The 27,537-nt window shown below is 45.1% G+C and overlaps 1 protein-coding gene across 1 annotated transcript; it reads right to left on the bottom strand.

Moving 5' to 3' along the window:
- Positions 1 to 631: 631 nt before the first annotated feature.
- LOC149122131 (uncharacterized) lies at positions 632 to 27,330 on the bottom strand. Its single transcript, XM_089313645.1, has 5 exons — positions 26,990 to 27,330; positions 26,679 to 26,792; positions 7,885 to 8,057; positions 4,380 to 4,423; positions 632 to 2,465 (listed from the first exon to the last, which is right to left on the bottom strand). The coding sequence occupies exons 1-4, from the start codon at positions 27,328 to 27,330 to the stop codon at positions 4,416 to 4,418; spliced, it is 636 nt and encodes a 211-aa protein (XP_089169771.1). The 3' UTR covers positions 632 to 2,465; positions 4,380 to 4,415.
- Between the last annotated feature and the right edge of the window lie 207 nt (positions 27,331 to 27,537).

The raw sequence follows: 27,537 nt of genomic DNA, 5'->3' as shown, positions 1-27,537 counted from the left end.
ATGGGTATGCACAGTGGCCTATAGGAATCTCCAGAGAACCATGCTGACTGATAAAACCCAGTCCCCAGGGTACCTACTCTGTGTGACTGCACACAAATGACATTCAGGATGTGACTCAGTCATGGAGCTGTGGGACAGACTGGAGCCTGTCAGAGGAAATGGGTGTGGCTCTATGAGGGTGACGTGAAGTCTTGTGAGGTCCAAAACATTCTCTCCCTTGGCTGTGCCCATTGTGGTCTCCTGGCTTTGGAACTGTACTGTAACTCTGCAAGAGGCTGGTTCTGCAGGAGACTGGATACAGTCTGTACTGTGTCTCACCCCATTACGTGAACTTACAGATACTGCAAAATAAACAGGAAAGTTCGACTTTAGAATTACTGAGTGAGGGAGAAGAGGCATGCTTCCGCACGTTAAAAGTGTGAAAACTTTCTAGGGATAGTAAAGGAAAAGTCAGCCCACAAGTTCTGGTAGGACCCCTGCTGTCTTGGAGATTGGTGATCAGGAATTTAGAATGCGCAATCTGCTCTGTTGTGCGAGTTTTCATTACCTGTGCTACACTGTCTGGGTATAGAAACAGAGAAAACAGGTCGTGGGGTTTGTTCAGGACAGGGACATGACAACAAGGTACAAGAACAATGAGCAACCAAGGACAATTTTTCTCAAATCTCTCCCTGTTCTCTCCATGCTGCTTGGGCTCAGAATCCTGTTTGCACTTCTTATATGGGCCGAGTGTGTGCTCAGGGCCACACGGGTCCCTGGACTCTGCCACACTGCACTGTCTGCCCTCAGCAACCGGAAACTAGCCTGGGCTCAGTCCTCCCACCCTGCACTGTTGCAGGTTCTGTGGTTAAGGATGAAGATGAAGGGGGTCACAGTGACCCGAGTTGCAATGTGGACTGAAGCAGGGAACAGAAATTCTCCTAGTCTCTACTATCTGATTTCATGGTGTAGTGAGAACTAAATGATAACACACACACACACACACACACACACACACATGAACACAGAGCCAATCATTATTGAGTCAGCCCCCAGTATCTACTGACCCAAAGGGCTTGAATCTGGCCCCACCCCCACTGCCACACATCCCTCCTGGGTGGCCGTTCCCTGATTCAAGTTTTACAACCAGCATCTGCGTAAAACAAAGCCCTGGTTTATAGTGCCTGTGGATCTCCATGGAGTACGTGGCCCGTACAATGTACTAAAGTGACCACACATATACACACCATAGGCTCTTGTGAGTTGTTAGCAGCAGGTTCCAGCACTGACAATGGAGCTACCCTGGGCCACAGGTTAAGCCCTGCCTTGGCCCTTTCCCAAGAATTCCTCACTAGCCCATGCCCAAGAGGCCACCTGACCATGATCTGTTAGAAAGCTGCCCCCTTTTCTCTCCCAGGGATGACTCTGGGTAAAGGAGGCAGTAGTGTCATCTCCACACACAAGAGAATGCCAACAATTCTGATGGACAGAGAAACACAACCTCAATTATAGCCAGGGGTCATCTCATTACTTGGATGGCCAACACTGCCCTCTGGGCTCTTTATACCACTTCTGTTTATCTCACAGTTGCTAGGAGCACTGTCTGCAACTTTACTTCTCGTAAGTAAGTTGCCCCAGGTCTTCCCTTTCTACTAAGACCAACATTTCCAAGAACAACAACCAGAAAAACTGCATAAAACAAAAGCATATGGTTGCAGGTTATTTGGGAGCTACTGAAAGATCCAGGAGTTGAGGGCCACAGTCCCATGGAGAATGGTGTGAGGTGCTTCCCACTGGCAGTAGCCACTTTGGTCTGAAGCAAGGAGCTGAGAAGCCAGCCAGAGAATGGACCAGAAGCCAAGGGAAGATCATTACCCAGGCAGAGCTTTCCACATATCAGAACCAGGGGAACAAAAGCTGGAGTTTGGGCCAATGAAAACATCCAGATCTTTTCAATGGCGATGTTTATTTATTTCAGGGAGCTGGGAGAACTCCCATCCATTGGTTTATTCACCAAATGTCCACAGCAGCCAAGGATGAAGCTGGGAACCAGTATCTCCATCCAAGTCTCCCTTGTGAGTGGAAAAAAAAAAAAAAACAATTATTTGAGCCATTATCACTGCCTCCCTGGGTCTGCCTTGAAAGGAAGCTGAAGCCAGGAGCCAGAGCCAGCAATCAAAACTAGATACCGTGACGTGGGCATCTGAGCCACTAGGCTAACTGCCAGTTTCCAGCATCTAGACCTTGAGGGACCAAAATCCCGGAGAACAGCAGGTCACAGTAAAAGACAAGCAGACCAGATGCCAGTTTTCCTACTACAACATTAGGTTAACAGACTAAGAAGTAGAGGGGAAGAAAGAATGGGAAAGAGGAGTGCAGGTTTTGGTCATTTTAGTAAGAGGCCAACTTACGGTTCTGAGAATCAGCCATCAGGAGGCGTTGGTAAACGTCACTGATTTTCACTTGGATCCCTGGAGGTCCACAGCCTAGGGGTGGAGATGAAGCCAGACTCTTCTAAGGAAGGAAATGCAGACTCGAGCCAGGGCCACCCCAAAAGATTGAGTTATGACCCTCATGCTATTTGCCTGGTCTATGATAGAGTGAATTATCTCTGGGCAATGAGATTATCATTCTGAGCCTTCATAAGTTTTTAATACAATGTCCAACTTTCAATAAGATGTTACCAGGCATGAACATAAAATAACCTCGCTGGCATCTAGTCCAGCACACTAAGGAGCTTGTAGTTCATATGCATAACAAGTGAAAAAACACTGCACAAACTCAAAACAAAAACAAAAACTTTTCCTAGCCTGGTCGGAGAAAGGAGCTCACAGGGTAAATCACTCCGGACCAAAATTTTAGACAAAGCAGCAGGGGCAGAGAATCCCAACCGCCATTAGGGGCTCTGGAGAGGAGCGGGATGGGAAAAGTCTCCTCACTCTTCATGAGCTTACTTCTCAGAGTTCTACTATGTGGGCCATGAACACATTAATGATTTTGAAGATTTATTTATTTACTTATTTGAAAGTCATGGTTAGAGAGGGAGAGACAGAGAGAAAGGTCTTCCACCTGCTGGTTCACTCCCCAGATGGCCAGAATGTCTAGGCCAGGGCCAAGGGCGAAGCCAGGAGCCTGTCTCTACCCCTGTCTCCCATGTGGGTGTAGCGGCCCAGGTACTGGGGCCATCCTCCGCTGCTTTCCCAGGGGCACTAGCAGGGAGCTGGATAGGAAGTGGAGCAGCCGAGACTCGAACCAGAACCCAGAATATATTAAATTTGGTGCAGGCTCTTGTCTCCTTCCAAGACAGAAACACAAAATGCAGACCGGCCCCACGTGCAAATAGGAAGGAGGTTATGTAGCACCCAGGAAACACACGCACACATTCAGGCCCAGGATGGGCTGCCCCACACAGAGAAATGCTCAACAAGAGCGGGCCAAGGAACTGCCCGTGGACAAGAGAAAGAGAAAAAAACGAAAATGGTACCTATGGTTGGGGTGGTCCGTGCACGCGTCAGAGATAGAGAGCAGGAAAGCACCAAGGTGGACGGCTCTGCACCGGGAATAGCACGCACAAGCGGTCCCTGGCTCTGGGCGTGCAGCGCTCCACGGAGCAAGAGAGAAAACAGCAGCCTTCATCCGCGCTGGAGGTGCAGCTCCTTCCAGCTGGTGCGCCCTCCGATTGGCTCCAGGAACCTGTGGGGTGCGAGCACGCATCCTGGACCCGGATGTGACAGGTGCATTCTGGGAAGGCGGATGTCATCACACTGACAGTTAAAGACACAGCCTTCCACTGCAGGAGAGGAAAGAGTTCCAAGGCCCCTAACCCTGACTAGTGACACCGTCTCACCGCCACGTTCTCTGAGACTTAACCCACTGCAGCACAGTGCTGGCCCCAATAGGTTTTTAAAATGGATTCAATGGGGGCCGGCGCTGTGGCATAGCAGATAAAGCTGCCTCCTACAGTGCCAGCATCCCATATGGGCACTGGTTTGAGACCCGGTTGTTCCACTTCCGACCAGCTTTCTACTATGACCTGGGAAAGCTGTAGAAGATGGCTCAAGTCCTTGGGCCCCGGCACCCACATGGGGGACCTGGAAGAAGCTCCTGGCTCCTGGCTTCAGATTGGGGCAGCTCTGGCCATTGCAGCCCTCGGGGAGTGAACCAGGGGATGGAAGGATGGAAAACCTCTCTCTCTCTCTCTCTCTCTCTCTGATCTCTCCTTCTCTCTCTCTGTATAACTGTGACTTTCAAGTAAAATAAATAAATCTTTTAAAACAAAATTGATTCAATGATTGAACCAAAAATTATAGCATTCACCTGATGAATTTTTAATGTGGATTGTTGGTATATGTGGAATATGTAAGAAAACTATGACACAGAAGAGAAAAGAAAGGACCTACCTGATGGTAAAATTTCTCCCTGATACGGCAAAACTGTTACGAGCCTATGAAAAAGAAAGTGTGTGTTATACTTCTGAGGGCAATCACTAACAATCTATAGAAACAGATAATGTATACATCACAACTGATAAATTAAAATGGAATGAAAAACCATGCAAGTCACCTGACAGCAAGAAAGGAGAAACTGAAATAAAGGAGTTCAATGTCAAAAAACAGATGATGAAATTGGGCTAAATCCAAAACTATCAATGAGTATGTTGAATGCAGCTAGCCTAAACACAGCAAGTGAAGGAGAGAAATTTTCAGAAAGGATTTTATTTTAAATGACCCCTCCTAATGCTGTCTATGACAAACTTACTTCAAAAACATCGAAATAGATAAAGTAGTAAAGGGGTAAATAAATACATCCTGTGCAACATTAATCCAAAAAATTTGAACGACTGTATTAATACTAGAGAAAGTACAATTTGGAGCAGAGAAAATTAGAAGGAGTTAGAAGGGTCATGGCATGTTGCCCAAAGGTGCAATTAAAAAAAAAACAATAAAATGATTCTACATGCATATTACATAGCAACATAACTTCACTATGCAAAGTTGACGAAAATCGAAAGAGAAATAGAAATATTTACAATTTTATTTGTAACTGTTGATGCATCAGTTAGTAACAGATAGGACTAGAAGACAATCAGTCAAGGATATTGAAGAATTGCATCAAACTTTCAATCAAATGGGTATAACTGATGTTTTTAGAATACTGCACCCAAAAATAACAGAAGACCCATTTTTTAAGTCCATAAGGAAATTCACCAATGTAGTCCATTTCTTCATCATAAAACAGACTTTCAAATTTTTTTAAAAGAAACTAAATGCTATAAAGAATGTTATTAGATGTAAATTGAATTAAGTTAGAAATTAATACTACAAAGATAGCTGGAAAACTTCCAATCTTGGTGTAAAATAACACACTTCCTTTTTTTAAAGATTTATTTATTTTATTTGAAAGGCAGAGCTACATAGAGAGAGAAGGAGAGGCAGAGAGAGAGAGAGAGAGAGAGAGAGAGGTCTTCCATCTACTGGTTCACTCCCCTATTGGCAGCAACAGCCAGAGCTGAGCCAATCTGAAGCCAGGAGCCAGGTCTCCCATGCGGTGCAGGGGCCCAAGGACATAGCCCATCCAGAAAGCTGGATACGAAAAGGAGCAATCGGGACTCAAAGCGGTGCCCATATAGGATGCTGGCATTGCAGGTGGCAGCCTTACATGCTAGGCCACAGTGCTGGCCCCACGATACACTTCTAAATCCCTAAGTCAAAGAGGAAGTCTCAAGATAAATTAGAAAAGGATATAACTTTAAAAAATTTAAAATGCAGATGTATCAGAGTTATACAGATGCAACTTAAGCAGTATTTGGAGTAAAATTCATAGCAATAAAGGCATTTATTAGAAGAGAAGAAAGATATCTATTCAACAATAATTTTTAGTTTAAAAAAATAACAAAGAACAGCAAAATAAACTAAGCCAAGCATAAGGGAGCAACTAATATGTCAAAGAGTGAAACAGATTAAAATTGAAAACAAAACAAAAAACTAGTGAACACAAAAACTGCGTCAGCAAAACTGATATATCTTTATTGCAATGATAAAGAAAAAGAGAAGACAAATTATGGAGGTGCCACACACCACATATACATTAGAAGGATAATAAGTGGGGCCAGTGCTGTGGTGTAGCAGGTAAAGCTGCCTGCAACACTGGCATCCCATATAGGTGATGGTTTGGGTCCCAGCTGCTCCTCTTCTGATCCAGCTCTCTGCTATGGCCTGGGAAAGCAGTGGAAGATGGCCCAAGTGCTTGCACCTCTGCACCCACGTGGGAGACCCAGAGGAAGCTCCTGGCTCAAGCCTGGTCCAGCCCTGGCCGTTGTGGCCATCTGGTGAGTAAAGCAGCAGATGGAAGATCTCTCTGTAACTCTGACTTTCTAATAAATAAATAAATATTTTTAAGAAAGACAGTGAGCTAAAATTCTGCTGAGCTTTATGTACTTAACACTTTATCTGAAATAATACATTTCCCTGAAAGCTATAAACTATAAGCTTAAACAAGATGAAATGAATTAATGATTCTTATAAATATCAAAGCAATAGAATTTTTAGTTTGGCAAAATCTTCTGAAAGATAGCTCTCTACTCCCTGATGGTTTTAGAGGTGAATTATGCCAAATATTCAAAGAAATGACAACAATTATACACACTGTCTTTCAGAAACTAAAAGAAACACTTTCTAAATCATTTTCTCCCACTCTGTGCAATAACTACACAGGCACAACAGAGAAAGGAATATATTTAAGAAGTGGCAGACAAGAATACTAACATGACTTTTAACTTCAATGCTTCAATGAAGGTGCTTGCATCTCTATGCAGTAGCTGCTTAAATCAAAGAGGTCAGGCCCACATATATGATTGTAGAATCGTTACCATAAATCAAATCTCCATTACTTTATATGTATGTTACTAAAAGCAAGGATATCATAAGTTATTTCCTGCAATGAACTTTCATGTATGGTTTCCACTCATCAAAACACAACTAAACGAAACCGCTGTCAGGGACACACATATTTACTACTCCCCGAGGTTATCATTTTCTGAAATCTTTGCGTAGCTACATTTGACAACTGAAATGTCATACTTTGAGGACACAGGCATCAGCCTCTCAAATCTAAGTTGTACAAACAAAAGGACAGCCCCAACTGTTTCAGTTTCATTAGGACAAGAAAGGCATCCACATTCACCTTGGAATCATATATTTGGCCAATGTTCAGTGCAGTCACACTTTTGTTCTTTTATTAAATTTTAAAACCTTAACTGATTCCTTTCTTCCACTTTTTAACCTTTTTTATGGAAGAAATCTTGAAAATTATTAGAATGATAGAATACAGCAGTAAAGTACTTGGCACATTACTGAATTAGTAACTACAGGATGAAAATGTAAGGAACTCATTCCTTACAGGCATGCACGAAGGGGACAAAGAAGAGGGGAACCATCCTTGCAGCGGTTAGCCAAACAGTTAAGAGGCTAGGAAGAGGCCTATGTAGGTCCAATAAGACAGTGCCTGGGTTTAATTCTGGGTTTCATCCTGGGATTCCAGCTTCCTACAAACATGGTTCCAGTGAGACAGCTGATGCTGACTCCAGTAGTTATCTCACATCTGCCCACTTGGGAGACCTGAACTGTGCTTCAAAGCCTTGGTTCTCAGATTCAGCCTGGTCATGTTCCAGGAGTTGCAGGAATACAGGGATTGATCCATCTATGGGATCTGTTCTTGTTTGAACTGGTACATGCCTGTTTTCTTCTTTCTCTTTTGAACAGTTTTTAAGACAGAAAAACAACCATTCCCTTCTCTGTTTTAGCATCAACTAATGCTTATTTTTAAAAAAATCACACACACACACACACACACAGAGAGAGAGAGAGAGAGAGAGAGAGAGAGATAAATAAACATAAGAGACCATACCTGCTGGTGGCCGTGGTCCCTCAGGAGCCCGTGAGGCTGTCTGCTCACTGATGGGAGGGGCGGTGTATTGCTGGAGATGCCACCATACACGGCTATGGGGCCACTGAGAAGGTGGACATGGCTGGGAGCCCACTGTTGACCTCAGCTCCATGCAGCTAGTAGTCCTTATGCTCCTAGTACATAATACCAAATGCACTGTGGCCTCAAAACCTACAACCACTGCCCATCCAGAGGGGTAGGTGGATGAGCTCCCACCCAGCAAGGGCCTGAAACCATCCTGGTCTGAGGGGCTCTAGAGCTCCAAGGAAGGGTGCAGGCTGGCCAGGTAGACAGCTGAGGAGCAGGTGCTACAGGGAGTCTTGGCAGATGGGTAGGCACAGGCATCCCTGCCTTAGTTGCCACCTAAGCTGGGATGGGGTGGGGGGTACAATGAGGAAGGAAGAACAAGTAGAATCTTCTGGACATTCTTGGACTGTGAGCCCAGTGGCCACCTGAGGCTCTCCCCAAGGGTTCGAGGTTACGAGGAAAGTGAGTCCAACGTGGTGGGCCAGAAGGAATGGGAGGATATACAGAGAGGACAGAGTGGGAGGCAAGTATGTAGGCCCTCAAGTAGGTTGAAGTAGGAGGGATGGTGGTGCAATGGTGGAAACTGGGTGGATGAGGGTCTCGTAGATGACTAGAAGTGTAAGGCTGCAACGGAGAAAACAGAAGGAGAATGAAGGCATACACAGATTACAACATTTTTAATGACAGATTTGAGTACGTGATGCAGTTGGGAACCAAATCCTGGTTTGAAATCCAAATTCCATACATGACCAAGCACCAGTTTCGATTCAATTTCCTGCTAATGCACACACATGGAGGCAGTAGATGTTGACTCAATCATCTGGTTCCCTTCCTCCAACGTGGGAGGCTTGGACTGAGTTCCCGGCTCCTAGCTTTGGCCTGGCCCAGCCCCAGCAGTTGCAGGCAGTCGAGCAGTGAAGCAGCAGAGGAAAGGAACTCTGTTGGGATTGCTTTACCGAGCAGGTCTGACCGAAGTGATCTTCCCAAAAGATCTCCAATGTTTTAGAAATGGGCCTGATATGACCTGGCACTATGGCACGGTCAGTTAAGCCGCAGCCCACAATGCCAGCATCCCATGTGAGCACAGGTTCGAGTCCCAATGCTCCACTTCATTCCATCTCCCTGCTAATCTGCCAGTGAAAGCAGTTGATGAGGCCTAAGTGTTTGGGTCCATGCACCACTTTGGGAGACCCGGATGCAGTTCCAGGCTTCTGCCTTTGGCCTGGCCTAACGCTTTCCATTGTGGACATTTGGGGAGTGAAATAGCAGATGGAAGATCTCCCTGTCAACTCTGCCTTTCAACTAAACAAATCTTTAATAAGATGGACCTACAAGACCTTGTTCCGCGGGACCAAAAGTTTCATGAGAAGCCAGTTTCAGTATTTCCCGATACCGATCAGCAAGTAAGTGGTATGTATGTTGAGGAAGTACTTAGTTCTATTTAATCACCTCCTTTCTGAGGATTTCATTAACAAAGACTTATACTATATCCTTCTAATAATACAAATAAAGAGAAGTTTTGTGCCAGCAGCACAAAATCAGTACTTACACATCCTTGAACCTCCAGCATTAGATGTTGCCAAATCAGTACTTACACATCCTTGAGCCTCCAGCATTCACTTACGTGAATTTGACTGCTATTGAATTAATTTCTTCGACTGCTTCTAATTTGGGTGGAGTACAGTCTTACTATGAAGCAGCACAGACTATAATTATGTAAAACATAAAGTTATAAAGACTGTGTAGCAGTTGAATAGTTAATTTACAAGAGTGGAAAGGCAGTGAAATAGAGTAAACGACTGAAAACCAAAGCAGCTTTTACAAAAACATCTAACGTGTGTTGTCAAGTTTGAATCCTCACATGCTATCTATTCCTACAAACACGTTAACTATTCTGTTTTTAAAAACAAAGTATGAAACATCTGATATACCCAGAGTCCATTCTTTATCTCAACTTCCAAACAAATTCTCGGCTTTCCCAAATCTGTGTCACTTCCATGGGCCTTTTACTCACAACTGGGATTGTTGTCACTTCCCAGAGTTCATGACTGACATGAATAAGAAGCCCCATGACACGAAATTTGGGAAGTAAGAAACTGTCCTTTACAACTGTTTCCATAATGAAAGCAAAGTTTGGTTGCCCCACTGAAGGATCTTAAAGAGACCATCACTCTTTTCAGGCTCCTGATTCCATGCACGTCTCCATGAATGGACAACGACAATATAATACTTGGAATGACTCCTGCATCACAAATTGTCTCGAAATTTGAGTTACTAGGTTTTATAAAATACTCATTCTAAATGCTGCGTATCCTCATGAGTAATTTTCCCATCAGCAACACTGAAATGACTGTGAACGTTACTTTCAAAGCCTACACTAAGACCTTGCAGTCACATTTTTCTACCACTTCTTGTGGTAAGTTCCCACATGTGAATCTCTACAGACAACTGTATCTGAGTACTCTGGTTGTGTTGTGTTCTATCAAAAGACTGTAATGCTCTTCATTCCACATTGGAAATACTATTCACAAGGCACCCATGGTGACCTGTGTGTACACAATTATCATTTAGATTCCTACCACTCCTCATGAATCTGGCCACAACAATGACTCTGGTCTGCTCATCCTCCTTGATGGTAACTCTCTTTAAAGGCAAAAAAATGTGGGTCAACACGGATACTGGGTGGAACGTATGGGGAGATGGGAGTAAGAACATTCACTGAGAAAGACTGAAAACGACTACAGCATTTAAAAGAACGAGGCAGGAGGAACAGAAATCACATCCTTGGTCTGAAAAACATTCACGACCAGGTGCAGAAAAGTCATTCTTCATCTCCTATAATATTCCCAGCACACCTTAAACATTTTGGAAGTCTACCTTCTTCAGAACTGGAAAACAACAACATCTATCTCCTTTCCATTGTTAAGAATGACTTGCACTTGAATGCTCTTATGAGTTTTTAAAACCTTTCATGGTTCCCTCATAATATGCCAAGAAGAAGGTGGAATACTGATGGTTATGTGAACAGACGATCTACAAGGTAGTACTAGAAAATGAAAACAGTCCTTTGATTTTTATTTCGGTGAGCCTCTTCTGACACTCCATCATTACAGAAGAATGTAGAGATAACAAGAAAAAAGATAAAAACACAGTAATGCTCAACAATCAGAATGCCTTGCTGTCTAAGATCAAGTGAAATGAAGAGAAGGCAGATCTATTAACTACCTGAAATAACCTTAGGACAAACAGAACTGATGCTTCAGCATAAGATTAGGAAATGGTCCCAAAAGCAATCTCCAAATTCTTCACTTTCACTTATCCAGAAGCCAATCAACGGACCCTGCCTGGCTTCATAAGAACAATAGGTACAGGTTCTAACTTTGAAAGCCTTTACATGGTTTGGCTTCCAAGAAACCAGCATTGATTCAGAAAACTCATTCAACGTTGCATCAGATGGCTAACAGGATGAATCTGGAGTGGTAGCAGAATTCATTGCAAAGAAGTAGAATTTTCTTCAGGCTCACTGAGGAGTACACTTCTAGCATTAAAGAACAGAGATCTAAATATCAGTAAGGACTGATCTGTAATAAATTTATCTAATAGTAAACTTCAAGAAAGTCAGGGATGGGATGATTTTGCAGCATTTTTGCACCATAATGCATGCACCCAAGGCCAAAGACAAGAAGGATCATCTCCCTACATTCCTAAAACTTAAGACCAACCAATCACTGGTTCATTCCACTTTTAGAGTTATTTAGTCGTCAAAGTGACAAGAAAAACAATATTCCAAATTAGTTTGATTATGTTAGCTTCCATGTTCCTTTTACAAAGAGTCTCAAAATGTTCCACCAAAACATGCCTAATGGCAGAATAATCTAACGATGCAATTTGAATGGGCTTATTCATTATTATGGGTGAGAAACTGAACCTGAAATGGCCAAGATGTGTCAAAGAGAACTGGTGTATGGTGAAGTCAGGGCTTGCCTAAGGCAACCTAACCAGACACACCGTTTCACTCTTAATTACCGTTCAACACTATTTGCTCCATATTTTCCATGGCATTCTGTTCAGAAGGTCACTTTGTCAATAACATCATGAGTTTAACATCCTGTGAGTAGATGAATCCTTTCCTTCCTGGAACATGCATAAATGATCTTAAGGCTTCTAAGGCAGCAAGACAGCTGCCACCTGGGCCTCTCCTAACACTGGCTCTATGGGGATCCAGCTATGGTGTAAGAAATCACTCCTACTGCCCATGTTGTGAGGAAGCAGAAGTGAGCCAAGTGGAGACACCACCTGGAGGAAGAAATGGTTACTTTCTGCCAGCTTTCAACAGCCTCATGATGAAGGAACCATCAGCCCAGCCACCACCAGACTATACACACAAGAACTCCAAGTAAGAACCACCCAGCCATCCCCCAAATACTGGGAAATTAATAAGTACCATTTAAACCACAACGTCTGGGATGACTTGTTACACGAGATTAGAAAATTGGAACAAATTTCTTTCTGCACCTAGGACTGCACTGTTTTTCAATATAGAACCATCTAACTAACTGTGTTTAACGCGAGGCTTGGGGCTAATTCTGTGTTTCAATAAAGCTGACAGATGTTTATGAGCACACACTATGTGCTAGGCACTTCTAACACCCTGTTGAACAAAACAAAATGTTCTGCCTTCTCAGAGAGCTTATGTTCCAACAAAGATTAAAACAATTAAAAGTACAAGAGTATTTGCTGAAGTTTGTGGAAAATGACATTTACATATTTACTTTGGTGCAATTTTTTTCACATATTGAAATATATTGCATGCTTCTGGTTTCATTCCTGAGCAATTCACCTTTTCGTTAATCAGTTTTGGACTAGGACTTGAGCTTAAATTGAGTCTTTTTCTTAACATGATTCTCTTGGGAGTTGATGTACGGCTGTTGGTGATGACATTTTGATTCAAACTTATATCTTGACTCTCCTGGTTGTTGCCAATCAGGTCATCACTTGGGGCCACTTGCAGGTGCAATTTATTTTTTAAATCCATGCATGTGAACTTCAGAAAGCTCATGGAAAAGCCCCTCATGAAAAACCCTTGCCAACAGACAACATGGAAGGGTTACTCCGTAACACATGGGCATACCTGTTGTCTGCTAATTCTACTTTCTTGCAGGATATAAATTATGGACCTGAGAAACAATCTTCTGATCCCTTGGCTCAATCTTCCTTTTGCACCTTGCATTCTTGAGATCTATTTCCAAATTGCTTTCCAAACACCAATTTATCAGCATTTGCTGAGACATTACTAGTGCAAATGTTGTGTGAAAAGGAGATTAATGATCAGTAATACAAAGTAGATTCTGTCTGATACTGGATAAATCTGAGTGGATCTGGAGGTGTGGTTCAGAGGGTTAAGCTGCATTTGGGACACCAGCTTCCCATATGGGACTTAAGGTTTTGAATCCTGGCTCTTTGGCTTCTGATTCAGCTCCCTGCTAATGCACCTGGGAGGGCAGAAGACAACCCCGGTGCTTGGACTCCTGCCATCCATGTGGGAGATCTGGATTGGGTTCTTGGCTCCTAGCTTTGGCCTGGCCATTGTGGTCATCCAGCGAGTCAATCAGTGGATTAAAAACCTTGCTCTATTATTCATACACACACACAAACACACACACACACACACACACACACACACACACACGTAATTCAAGAAACCATTCCCGGGGCCCGCGCTGTTTCAAAACTGGTAAAGCCGCCGCCTGCAGTGCTGGCATCCCCCACGGGTGCTGGTTTGAGTCCAGGCTGTCCCACTTCCAATCAAGCTCTATGCTATGACCTGGAAAAGCAGTATAAGATGGCTAAAATCCTCGGGGCCCTGCATCCACACGGGAGACCAGAAGAAACCCTGGATCCCAGCTTTGGACCGGCACAGCTCTGGCCACTGCAGCCCTTTGGGGAATGAACCAGCGTTCTCAATCTCTCTGCCTCTCTGTAATCCTCCCTTTCAAATGAATAAATCTTTTTTTTTTTTAATTTTGTGACAGGCAGAGTGGACAGAGAGAGAGAGAGAGACAGAGAGAAAGGTCTTCCTTTGCCGTTGGTTCACCCTCCAATGGCTGCCGCGGCCGGCGCGCTGCGGCCAGCGCATCGCGCTGATCCGATGGCAGGAGCCAGGTACTTATCCTGGTCTCCCATGGAGTGTAGGGCCCAAGTACTTTGGGCCATCCTCCACTGCACTCCATGGCCACAGCAGAGAGCTGGCCTGGAAGAGGGGCAACCAGGACAGAATCCGGCGCCCCGACCGGGACTAGAACCCAGTGTGCCAGCGCCACAAGGCGGAGGATTAGCCTAGTGAGCCGCGGCGCCGGCCAAAATGAATAAAATTTTAACAACAAGGAAGCCATTCTTCAGGCATTTCCCCAAATATAGCTTCAGTCAATGAGTGACAAAAAGTTACAAACACTTATGCAAACACAGAGGCAGGACACATAAAGCTTCGTAAGCAAAAAATGAAACCAAGTACATTAGAAAGTTTATTGTACTTGTAAGAAAAATGCAGATCAAGTAGAAGTCAATATAAAAGCTTTATATTACATATTTATTATATAAAGACTTTGACCAATGGGCAGAGATCTCTGTGCCATCTAAAGATGTGACTATTTTTCAAAACCTTTCAGTTTTCACAATTAAATTTCATTTTATCAGAGATAAAAAGAATATGATAATTGGGAAAAGCCATGAAATTAGATTTAACGAAAGTAGATCTGGGCTTAAATAGGAGACAAATTAAAACCTAAATTACATTTAGGCTTGGGTAACAAAATGACAACTCTGCGTGAGAATCTATGCACTGTGAACAAACTAGCAAAGCTTAAAAATTTACATGCGGGCATGTATAAAACTAGTCCAGATCCAATTAAATGGGACATTTGGAGGGCTAAAATATTAACTAAAGTCATACACACTCTATTTAAAAACCATGTGAAACTTAAATCAATAATCCTAGAGCTTTAAAAAGGGAAATTGCGTGCATGAACACTCGGTAGCCTTTGTCAATTCAGTGTCTCATGATAACAGATTCAGGTACTTGTGTATTCAGCCTTAAACACAAATGCTTTTGATTATCCAAGGGCCAAGAGACAGCAGGAACAGAAACGAGCAGAAAACCTCAGGAGAAGGCAGAAGGTCACAGAGAACCCTACTCCTTTCAACTTATCTCACTCTACATTCCTACTTCCCTAGCCATCCCAAACCAGAATGCATCTCTTCACAATCAACAGGTAGATAATCCCATGAACCCGGAAACTGTCTGCAAACCTGCTCCTCACTTGGGCTAGCACTGAGGCACAGCAGATGAACCGCCGCCTGTGAGGCCAGCATCCCATACGGGCACTGGTTCGAGTCCCAGCTGTTCCACTGCTGATCCAGCCTCCAGCTAATGTGCCCAGCAAGGCAGCAGATGTCTCTATAGTCGAGCTCTCCCACCAACACGGAAGACCTCAATGGAATTCCAGGCTCAAGGTTTTTGCTCTGGCGAGCCCTGGCAATGGCAATCATTTAGGGAGCGAACCAGTGGATGGAAGAACCCCAGGCCCCCGTCACTCTGTCACTATCTGTACTGTGCCTTTATGTCTTTTAAATAAATAAAACCAAAAAACCATTTTTCAAAACCCAACCATTAAGTGCAAAAAAGTTTTTTCATCACTTTGCATCCTATCCAAAACACCCCAGAGAAACATATTTTTACTAGTATTAGTCTGCTTTTTGACTATCAGCACCGCCCCCCCCCCAACACACACACCAAACTGTCGCTCCCCCTCTTCGTGGAGGAACGACACAGAACCCTGCCTAGGCTTCATATCCGAGTCACGGCACCATTATGTCGCTCCCCGTCTTCATGGAGGAACGACACTAAGCCTTGCCTAGGCTTCATATCCGAGTCACGGCACCATTATGTCGCTCCCCGTCTTCGTGGGGGAGCGGCACACCGCCGGCCGGCTCTCTCGGGGGCTGCACAGGTGTTCCCTCAGATGTTCCCCTTAGATGTTCCTGGTGCATGTTGTCTCTCTCCTCTTTTATAGTCCTCCTCCGCCAATCCCAACTCGGCTGCCCACACGCCAAGTACGCTGCTCTCCTCCAATCAGGAGCAGGATTGGCTCCTGGAGGTCATCACTCAAGTTGGCAAGAGGCAGCTGCGTAGAAGCTGTTTTCTCCTCTCCCAGCGCCATATTGTGGGAGAGCAGATGCATAGAATAAGTCTTAATTCCAGTAACTCAGTCCAGTCCGGGTTGCTCCCCACACCAAACAGACTGCAGAACAGGCCAGAACCTTGCAGAAGCTGCCAAGCGTCAGGTTGTTTCTGACATATTGTCATACAAACACTGAAGTAAAGACTAAACAGAGCAGTGCCTCCTCACACTGGGCACCAAATGCAGGGGAAAGGGTGCAGATCCACAGCAGTCACAATACAAACTCACAGCCAGATCAAACTTAGTCAAAGAAAAGAAACTCCCAGAGTTGGACCAACTGCCAGCGAGCACACAGACTGAACACGTGGCAGACGGCCCAGACCCCAGCAGGAAGGGCCTTTTTAAATCTTAGGTGGGCTAATGGTGGGTGTGGGTGGTAGCAGGTGGAGATGAGCATCTCTATGCAGGTTCTTCAAGTTTGGCCTCCTGGCTTCCAAACCTGGGGACAATGCAGGCAGTGGGGGGTGGAGGGGAGAACAATAGGATGTGAGATGAAACTGGTCTCTTGAAAGAAGGCATGAGTAACCAGGAGTTTTTTAAAATGGCTGAGACATCTGTCCTTGTTCCATCAATCCTGATTTTGAGTATAGATAAGGAAGCGGGGCGCTGGTTTCTTTCTGGCTACTTCCTGCTGATACGGGGTGTAGACGTGGGGCAGGGTATCTATACGCTGGATCAGATTGATTGGAGAAGGAGAGAGCAAGCAGCCTTGTATTGCTCCTGCGTGACGGCTCGAGATACAGCAGTCACAGCCTCCTGTAAGGGCTTCTGAAACATGTACATGTTGTACATGGTAGGAATAGCAGCTAACGATTACGAGGATAAAAAGACAAATCAGAAACATTGCCCATGGTGGGAACGATGCCAAAATGAGGACAATGGGGGATATAGGAAAGAAAGAGTCCTGTCCAGTTAATGCGAAGACAGGTTTATGCCTGACCACTCCATGTGTAGGGTGTCTAACAAGCAGATTAGAAACACAAGGTGTAAGCCACAGGACACAGTCATTGTTACAGGATCTAAGAAAGGAGGGAGTTTTCCTACTGAGATGCAAATGGAAACTGACAGAAGGGGTTCAGTAATAAGCAGGTGTGTTTTAAGGCATGGCCAAGGAATCTGTGAGGTCCAGACCTGCCTGTCTCTTCACATGTAGCCCTGGATGAGACATAGCAAGGGAGATGGGAACCCCCTTGGGGAAGACACCCCGTTGACTTCCATTACCCTTGTTGGCCGGGGAGGAGGGCTGGCCTGAATAGGAAGTTAGTATTGAAGAGGTGGCATCTGCCTTGATTGGTGCTGACCCGAGGCTGTCCTCCTGATGGCGGTGGTTACTTTGGGAGCTGGGCAGAGGGAAACGCTTTTTAGCCTGGGGCCAACAGGGTCTGCGGTTCTGACCCAGGAGTCCTTCAACCCCGAGGGCAGTTCCGTTTTCCAGTGGCCTGGCTCTTGTCACAGCCGACAGGGCTCTTCATGACAGCTACTTGCCCAATGCCCTGACCCCTCATTTCCTAAACAGGTGCCATTCAAGGGTGGACTGGCCTGGCTGGGTCTCCTTGATGGCAGATCATGGTGTAAAGTGGCCATTAACTGGCCTGCCACCTAACTTTACATTGCTATTGCTGCCTCACTCGCTCCTCTTTCTCCTGGTCTCTGTTAAAGTAGAACCCAGAAGCAGCCTTTAGGAATGGCAGCCAAGGGGGCGCTCAATCCCGTCGCTAATCTTTGGTGGCCTGAGCTAGCAATCTACGGTCACAGGCATATTACGACAATATTCTTCCTGTGAGGTAAGATGATGCCAATGAGGAGAGCTATGTTCTTCTATGTAAGATCAAAACCTTGAGACCACCCTATCGAAACTGTCTAATATAAGGTCTGAAGATCAAACTGTACACCCTGATGGGGAGTCCTGCAGAATAGAATCAGTTCCCCATCTTGAAGAGACTAGAGAAATGAGGGAACAAGTCAGATTTCCAGACTGCTTACTGTCAATAACTTAAAATCCCGTGAAAACTTAGCAAACATTTCAGCTGTCAAATAACTTATGAAAACATTTACCGAAAGGTCCAATGCCTTCAACCAATGTTAAGAGTACATATAGTTGGAAATACTTCTCAAATGTCTAACACAAGTGTAACCCAATTGAAACAGAGAGCTGTTAATAAATTTTCCCATGTGGACATACAATACATGCACACATATGACACAGTACAGGAGAGTGACAGAACAGTTTGTTACTAGCAGAGAGATTTTTGTCTGCCACTAGACAAGGGAGGGGAAAAGATGGAAGGCGACTAGGCATGGAGCATTCTTTGGAACACAGTTGCTCAGGACTCACCCCTGCTCCTCAGTTTTTTTGTTTTTTGTTTTGTTTTGTTTTGTTTTGTTTTGATAGCTCTGCGAAACATATTATTAGAGATGGCTGGAAAAGAGGTTCTGTCTTTGTGCAAGAGAGAATTTAGATGTGAGAGCAGCAGTGTGAGATGCAGCTCCATTACATTAAGTTTCAGGATTTTCGGGTTCATAGGAGGAGGGAAGCGACGGGTAGAGAAGACTATTTTAATTAGGACAGAAAGGGGGGAACCGTAAAGAGAGCAGGGGCTTAGCTTGTGGGACAGAGGGTGGCATGTGGGAGTGTGGGTGGTGGTGCTGAAGTCAGGCTTCATTGCATCTGAGCAGCAGGCAGAGTCCTTTCTTAAGCTCTTGTTGGGGGAGGTGCTGAGCACCACATGGACCCTGAGAAGGTGGGCACACGTGAGAAAGGCTCCTAGTTGAAGTTTACAGTGCATTGTCTTTGGAGCTTGGCATGTCTCAGGTGCAGAGCTTTCCAGAGCCAATACACATTCTGCTAGCCTTTACACTATCTTTCTACATCCAGGGGGAGGGACTGGCAGAGGAGACTGGAGAGGAGAGATCAGAAAGAGAGGAAAGAGCCAGTTTTGGCTGCCAGTGACAGGAGTGGGGAAGAGCCAGACAGGGGGAAGGGTAAGGAGAGGGTCATGGTCCAGAGGCTGCAGCATCCCTGAGAGAACAGTGGAAGGGAAAGTCGAGGGTTCTAGGGGAGATTCCAAGTGTTTCTCTGGTTTTTGGTCTTGGAATTAGAAAAGCTGACCTCAGGGGGGCTTAATGAAGGGGAATCAGGTGGGTTGGCCAGACAGGAATCACCAGATGGACGCTTGGGAGGACCCTGGGGTGGGCAGGGAGGAGGGTCACACTCCCGGGCCAGGATCTCAGAGAGGAGGATATGAGGGAGGGACGGAGAGCTTACAGAGAGTTTGATCTCCCTCAGGAAGAGCAGGATAAAGAGAATTCCGGGGAGAAGAGGCTGGAAGGGTGCTAACTTTCCTTGTTGCCAGTGGAGAGGGAAAAGGAGGCACCAGAGAAAGAGGGGGAATGGAGTGAGCAAAGGGTTGTGTTCCTGAAAGGCCAGCTTCTCAGGTGTGGGAGAAAGGAGGGGTGGGCAGGCTGACGATTTAAGGGGTGGCTCCAGGCCTTCTTCCTCCATGAGAAATTAGAGTGAGCAACGTTGACCCCAATGGAGGAAAAGGGCTTGGAATAGGAGCTTCTGACCATTTGCCTTTTCTCTGTGTGAAGTTATTAAAATCTTGGAGAATTTTGAGACAAAAAAAAAAAAAAAAAAAACAACACCAAATTCGTGCTGAGGTGGAATAATCGCTTTGGCTTTGTCTCCCCCTTCAGGCCCAGCTTGTGCAAGTCTGCAGAGGCAGGCCAGAGGGGAGCTGAAATTTGGAACCCATGGATTAAGCAAACTACGGTCTGAGGGAAGAGGTTCTTCTAGCAGGGTTTCCCTGGGAAAAAAATCACCTCAACCGAGCACCTAAGTCCTGAGTCCTCTAACAGGAGGCAGCGATAGAAACCAACTAAACACCCAAGCCCTCCGAGGGGGGGATGAACTGGTCACGAGCATCGCCCCAGCATGCCTGAGGAGAGAGTGACCTCTCTTACCAATCTGATGGGCTGAGAACTAGGTCCGATGTGGGCATGCAGCGATGAGATCAGGCAAAGGCTCTGGCTGTGAATTCGCTCCAAATGAGAAGTGCAAGAGGGAGTGAGAAAATGTTCTGGAGAGGCGTCTCTCAGGGCCTTCCAGGTCAGAAGGGAAAAAGGAGATTGTAGGAAAGAGAAGGTTAGGGGTGGGTGGAGACACTAAAAAGGGGAAGGATTTGTCCAGATGAAGGGTGGGGGGGTCACAGCTCTCACCCAGAGAATACGAGATCGGCAGATTGGGACAAGATGCTGGCCCTTCCCTCTATTTCTCACACGGGGCACCAAATATAAGCAAAAGGGTGCAGATCAGAGAAAAGACAGAATACGAACTCACAGCCAGACAAAGCTTATCCAAAGAAAACAAATCCGCAGAGATGGGTGACCAACAGCTAGCACACAAGCACAAGCGCGCGCACACACACACACACACACACACAATACACAGCAGAGTGCCCAGACCCCAATAGGCTGGACCTTTTTATATCTTAGGTGCACTAGGGGTGGGGGGGGCAGTAAACAGAGGTAACCTTCTCCATACAAGTTTTTTCAAGTTTTGGCCCCCTGGCTTCCAAACATGGGGAATAATGCAGGGGGTGGGGTGGAGAACACCACATTGAGAGACTCAATTGGTCCCTTGAGAGAAGGTAAGGGTCACAGAAACCTAAAGTGGCTGAGGCGCCTGTCCTTGTTCCATCACTATGTACCTATGTCAAATATACACACACTGAATGTCTTGCTAACGGCAGGTAGAACCGTCTCTGCTGTCAAGCGTTAGTTCTACTGCTGGGCATTAGATGGCTGGGCCCCAGGGTGTTAACTCGACTACTTAATGTATATGCAAATCACACTACTTGTGGGTCTAGGGAGATGATGGTGAGGAAAACTAAGGTAGGAATTCAAGCCAGGTATACCACATATGTGGAAGTGATCCAACCTCACCCAGCATATGGGAGTGGAACCAGATCTTGCAAAATAGGCATTCCAATATTCCAAGACTGGGTGTCAGTGTCCCAAATAATGACAAATGACTGCTCCTTGACACTGCACATCCAGTTGAGTAAGAGTATATCTAATAATTTATGGCATTAATGACCAAGCATTTAACTAACTGTTTTAAAAGTATTATATATACAGGATGTCAGTCAAATCTGTAACACTCCCAAGAAAACATATACAAAAACGCAGGAGTGTGCCCAGTGTCGTCCAAGTAGAGGTACTCAAACTTAAACCTAACTAAAAGATTACATCACATATTAGTTAAGGGTAAAGGTAAGTATTACTATTCCCTGAACACTAAAAGTACTCCTGGTCAGTCCTCTCAGACTGACACTGTCAACATCAACCTTCTGCTGAATCCACTATGTAAATACTAAATACAAGTGTATAAAACAAGTTTTATAAAGTGATCTGGAAAGGTTTTATACAACCCTAGTACTTCATGGCATAAAAATTTCCTCCTGGGGAAAAGTAGCAATTGACTCAATGACCGGATTTGATGTAATTTGATTTTTCCTCCATTCCCTGTATTGTCCAAGTCTTCTATAATGAATGTGCACTTACAAAGAATAAAATTAAAACGAGCTGCACCCTATAACTCAAGGTCCCATCAATCCCGACCTTGCTTTGCGTAAATAGAGTAGAGCAGAAATGAGGCACATGAAACTTTTTTTTATAGAACCACAAGGGAGTGGCTGATCTAGATAGTATACTCCAGCACTGTACTGGCCCAGCAGGTGGCCACTACCAATCCTGGGTGACATGCTGGACACACTACACGTGACTAGTCCAAGCTGAAATGGGCTGTAAATGCAAAATATACATTGGATTTTAAACACTTTGGTCCAAAAACACTAAAGAAATCTCTTAACAGTTTTCAGCATATCAATTAAATGTTGAAATGATAGTACTTTGGGTATATTAGGCTAAAAAAACACTGAGGTTGATTTCACATCATTGTCAAATGAGGCTACCAGAAATGAACTCACAGTTTACACTAATTCGTATATTCAAACGAAGCCAGCAGCATGGCCGTCACCTGGGATCTTGTTCAAAGGCAGAGTTTTGGGCCCCAGCCCTGGAGTGCTAAGCAGAATATGCATGTTAACAAGACCCTCAGTTGATCAACATACACACTGAATACTGAGATGCACAGTTAAAGAAAACTTGTATTTTCCCTAAGCGTGACAATCTCACTTTTCTTCAATTTACCCAATCATTAAAATGCTACAAGGCTTTTGTGACAATTCTAGACAACAAGAACCTAAGGTGCATAAAAAATGCAAAAGCGTATTTCACTACCTGTTTTGGTGGTTTCTATTCCACAGAAGATAACAAATTGAAAAATAACAATCCAGTTCTACTATGAACGCTTGTTTTTAAAAATGCAAATTTGCGCAAAAACAACTGATGCATCATGGACTTTCAAACCAACCTATTAATGCACCAAGAACATATCATAGTGTCTGTGCAAAACTGCCAGTGTCAATAGAAAAAAAGACTGAAAATCAATTAAAATACCATAGAGTGTCTATGGAGCCACAAGATGTTAGGAAAATCTAAAGGTGTCCACTTAATAATTTCACCAAAATAAGGAACTTAAAGAATACTAAAAAAATACAAGAAACATTTCAATTTAAAATGTAGGACGAATAGAAAAAAACAGCATATGACAAAAGTAGTGTAAACTTAGTGCACAAGAATACTGTGCTGATACAAACAATGAACTCATTTAGAGGAAGCCACTGTTCTGGTCTCCAAAGTCCTTTCCTGTATGCCACTGCACCTGTTGATTCTACAGAGATGCATTACTCAAAACTAAAGCAAGCAGTTGCTCACGTCCCCATGCTTCTGACTGATTATAATTTAATAAAATTCTGACTGATTATAATTTAATAAAAGGAAATGCGCCCACAGGAAACTGAAAAAGAATTGATTCTCTCTGCTCCACACTCCCACTTAGTTATCCGCCACCCAAGAAAATTTATACAGAGAATCCATACTTATTCACAAGACTATACCAAAAACATCGTTTTGTGTGATTCACCTGCAAAAATGTGAATTTCTGAAGAGCTACTAGTGGAAGTGGGGTACTTAGGCCCTCAAAGATTTGCTGAATAAACGATAACGAGCCTGTGAGTTCACACAATGAAAGAAAAGCTTTATCTGATTAAATTCAGTGTAGGAAGTGCTGGTTTCCTTTTTTTAAATGAAATAAAAAATACAGCTAGTTTGAAGAATAGCTTGACGGTAAATCAGATTTTTTAAAATTTTTCCAATGCTGTTTGTATATCCTCTGTGTTTCTCCCCCATTTTTCACTGTCAAGAAGTAAGGTATAGACAAAGGGATCTGTAAGTTACATATAGGCCTTAATACTAAAGGTATACAAATACTAACACACTTTGAAAAAATAACCTCATTTCCAAGAAAATACAGAACAGATCCAACATGGCTGAATAGGGTATAGCAACAATAATATGTTGCACGTTGCGGCCATCTGGGGAGTGAACCAGGGAAAGGAAGACCTTTCTCTCTGTCTCTCCCTCTCACTGTCTGTAACTCTACCTCTCAAATAAGTAAAATCTTGAAAGAAAATTCATGTGGAATCACAAAAGGCCACAAACAGTTGGAGTGATCTGGAACAAGAAAACCCAACCTGGATGAATCATAATGCTCGATTTCAAAGTATTCTACAAAGTTACAGTAATTAACACAGCTTAGTAATGGCATAAAATCCAACACGTAGCTCAATGGGACAGACGAGAGAGCCCAGAATTTAATCTGCATACAGATAGCCAGCTGACTTCTGACAAAAGTGCTCAGACCACACAGTGGCGTTAAGGATAATATTTTCAAAATGGCGCTGGCAAAACTGAATGCATATACGTAGAAGAACCAAAGTAGATCCATATCTCTCTTCACATACAAAAATCAACTGAAGATACATCAAGGACCCAATTTAAGACCTGACATTATGGACATTATGAGGCTGCTAGAAGAAAACGTGGGGAAACACTCAAAGACGATGGTGTGGGAACAACTTCTTGGATGGGAACCCCCGAAGCACAGGCAGCAAAAGCAAAACTAAGGAAACAGGACTTTATCAAACTCAGAAACAAAGCACATGACAATTAGAGTGGAGAGATGTACAGCAGAACGGAAAAAATAGTTGCAGGGGATTAATATCCCAAATACACATGCAACTTAAAAAAGTCAACAACAACAAAATCAATCCAGTTCGGAAATGGAAAAGGACTTCAAGAGACAATTCTCAGAAAGAAGAAATACAAATACAAATGGCAAACAACCATATGAAAAAATGCTCAACATCTCCAGGCTTCAGGGAAACTCAAATCAAAACCACAATGAGGTATCTCCTTACCCCTATTAGAATGGCTGAAATCCAAACAACAGAGGAACAAGTGCTGGCATGGATGTGGGGAAAGGGGAACACTTAGACGCTGCTGGGAGGAATCTCAGGGAATCGAACAGAAAGAAATGTTTGTGTGTATCAGTACTGATGCGAATACAGTTTGTAAAACTTTGTTTTATGCCTTTGTGAAACCGATGGTTAAAAATGTTATCCTACCACAGTTTCAATGATCTACAGCTACTTAAAGATTTACCACAGAGGGATGAAACGCTCATTTCTCCGTTCAATTACTGTTTACACTCGGTGTCTATAGTCTCACTAAACTGGTATAATTTTGTTTTTTACTCGCTAAACTTATCTAGTGAAGTATTAAGCCTTTTTACTGTAATGTAATTTGAAAACTGGCTCAAAATCTAAACCAAAGACAGAAAGAAAAAGAAGAAGGAAACACAGTGGAAAGGAGAAAGGGGGAGGGAGGAAGGCAATATCATGGTGTTCTTACAGCTGTGTCTACAAAACACACTGAGTCTGCTAAACACTAATTAAAAGAAAAAAAGAAAAGACAAAGAAAACCGACGCACATCCATTTGTTCCCCACATCACCGCTTACCCATTTGCCAAACAAACTGCAAAAACGCAGTACAGAACTAAGAAAATAAGGTACATTCAATAAGTAAGAATTATTGAAATGTATTAACTATAAACAGGATATGGTAAAAAAAAAAAAGCTACATCACAAAGCTCCACAGAGTACCAAAGTATTAACATAAAATGTGTGTACACATGAAAAAGGTAAAGAGTATATGCAGAGAAATAAATATATGAAGGAAATGAAATTAAAACACATTGTAAGTTCTTAATTTCCTTTTTTAAACTGTTGCTAAACTGTCATGGTTTTTCGAATTCAGAGGGACAAGGATTTGAAATCTTGGTTACCAAGCCAATTAAGGTCACCTGCATCCCAACCCTGAAGAACCCGGGTTCAGTATCCACCTCCGGCTCCTGACTCTAGCTTCCTGTTAAGGTGGATGGGGAAGGCAATTGTGATGGCTCAAGAAATCGGGGAGCTGTTTCTGGCTCCTGCGTCTACCTTCCTGTAATGTGGACCTGGAGGGCAGTGGATAGGACTCAGGCATTTGGGTACCCGTCACCCTTGCTGGGAACACGGAATGAGTTCTCCAGTCCTCAACTCAGCCAGGCTCAGGCCCAGTAGTTGTGGGAATTGGGAAGTCAACCAGCAGATGAGAATCCTCTTTATGGCTGTTTCTTGCCGTGTGTGTGTGTGTGTGTGTGCGTGTGTGCGTGTGTGCATGTACATGCATGGGTATGAATATCTGCCTCTGAAATAAATCTTAAGAATACATAGAAACCACCCACTTTGGAAGAATTTTAACTTTAGTTGGTTAAGAGGCAAAGAGATGGAGCTCTCCCATTTACTCCCCCACTCCTTAAATGCCTGCAGCAGCTAGGACTGGGTCAGGCTAAAGTTAAGAGCCAGGAACTCAGTCTCCCATGGGGCTGACAAGTACCCAGACACTTGCCATCACCTGCTATCTCCCCAGGACACACCTCAGCAGGAAAGCTGGAATTGGAAACGATCCAGAGTTCCAATCCAGACGCTGGAACACAGGCCACAGACACCCCAAGCAGAAACTGAACTCCCACATCAAACGTGCGCCCCCAAGCATCTGACAAATGACGCCCACAGGCTGTGAGCCTAAAGCCAGGGCAAGGGGCACTCTCCAAGCTAGAGAAAACCCCCTCGCAACTGCCTGCCTAGCTTCCTTCCCCTTCATTTAGTAGATTACGACTGCTGTGACGTGTCCGGACCCAACCTGTTAATCCGTACTGCCCACCTGATGCCCACGCCACGGCCAACTCAAGCCGCCACCGCGCCCTCTCTCTCTTCTGCTGCCCAACGCAGAGCCACAGCCGCCTGCTTCACTGCCGCCCCAGCGTCACTGAGGCCCCGCCGCCTTCGCCGCGGCTGCCCATCACGTCAGCACCGCCGCCCCTACCTGCTGCTTCCTTCCCGGCCGCCCGACGCCGCTGACCCCGGACTCTGCACCAGAGCCGCCCCGCGGTATCTTTCCGCTCCGCCCCGCCCGCCACCGACCTGCGCCATCCAGAGCACCACGTCCCACGGGACGCCCACACGACAGCAGCCGCTTCCTGGCTTCCTGGTTCACTGCCGCTGCAGCCGTTGCCAGCGAACACTGAGGCTTCCGGCCTAGGAAGTCCCAGGCTTCAGTTAGGCCGAGGCACAGCCGCACTTCCCCGCCCAGGACGTCCGACCCGGAGCCGCCACCGCCGCCTCTATCCCCGCCACGCCTCACCGCCGCCTCTATCCCCGCCACCCCTCACCGCCGCTGCCGCCGCCTCCTTCGCCGCACTTCCCAGGGCTACACTCACACCGTCCCCACCTACCTCTGCTTCCTCGGAGACCTCCGACTTCTCAGACCGCCGCCGCCACTTCCTTCCTCACCGCTGCCGCCGATGAACTTAGCTGCCACGCCCACGACGTCGAACGCGACCCCGACGCTACGCACGCTGGCGCCGACGCTGACGCCGACGCTACGCACACTGACGCCGACGCCGACGCTGACGCCGACGCCGTACAGGACGCTTTGACGCTGACGCTCACTGACACTGCATCTGTGACAGCGTCTGCGTTGTAACGTCGTGTATGGCGTCGGTGTCGGCGTCGGCGCCAGCGTGCGTAGCGTCGGGGTCGCGTTCGACGTCGTGGGCGTGGCAGCTAAGTTCATCGGCGGCAGCGGTGAGGAAGGAAGTGGCGGCGGCGGTCTGAGAAGTCGGAGGTCTCCGAGGAAGCAGAGGTAGGTGGGGACGGTGTGAGTGTAGCCCTGGGAAGTGCGGCGAAGGAAGCGTCGGTGCGGGGTGGCAGGGATAGAGGCGGCAGTGGCTGCTCCGTGCCGGGCATCTTGGGTTGGGAAGTACGGCTGTGCCTCGGCCTC

This window comes from Oryctolagus cuniculus, chromosome 15, assembly GCF_051225735.1.
Source record: "Oryctolagus cuniculus isolate XC-2025 breed Fujian yellow rabbit chromosome 15, ASM5122573v1, whole genome shotgun sequence".
In the NCBI taxonomy this organism is placed as follows: domain Eukaryota; kingdom Metazoa; phylum Chordata; class Mammalia; order Lagomorpha; family Leporidae; genus Oryctolagus; species Oryctolagus cuniculus.
The sequence above is the reverse complement of the archived record's forward strand: the minus strand, read 5'-3'. Positions and strand labels throughout refer to the sequence as shown.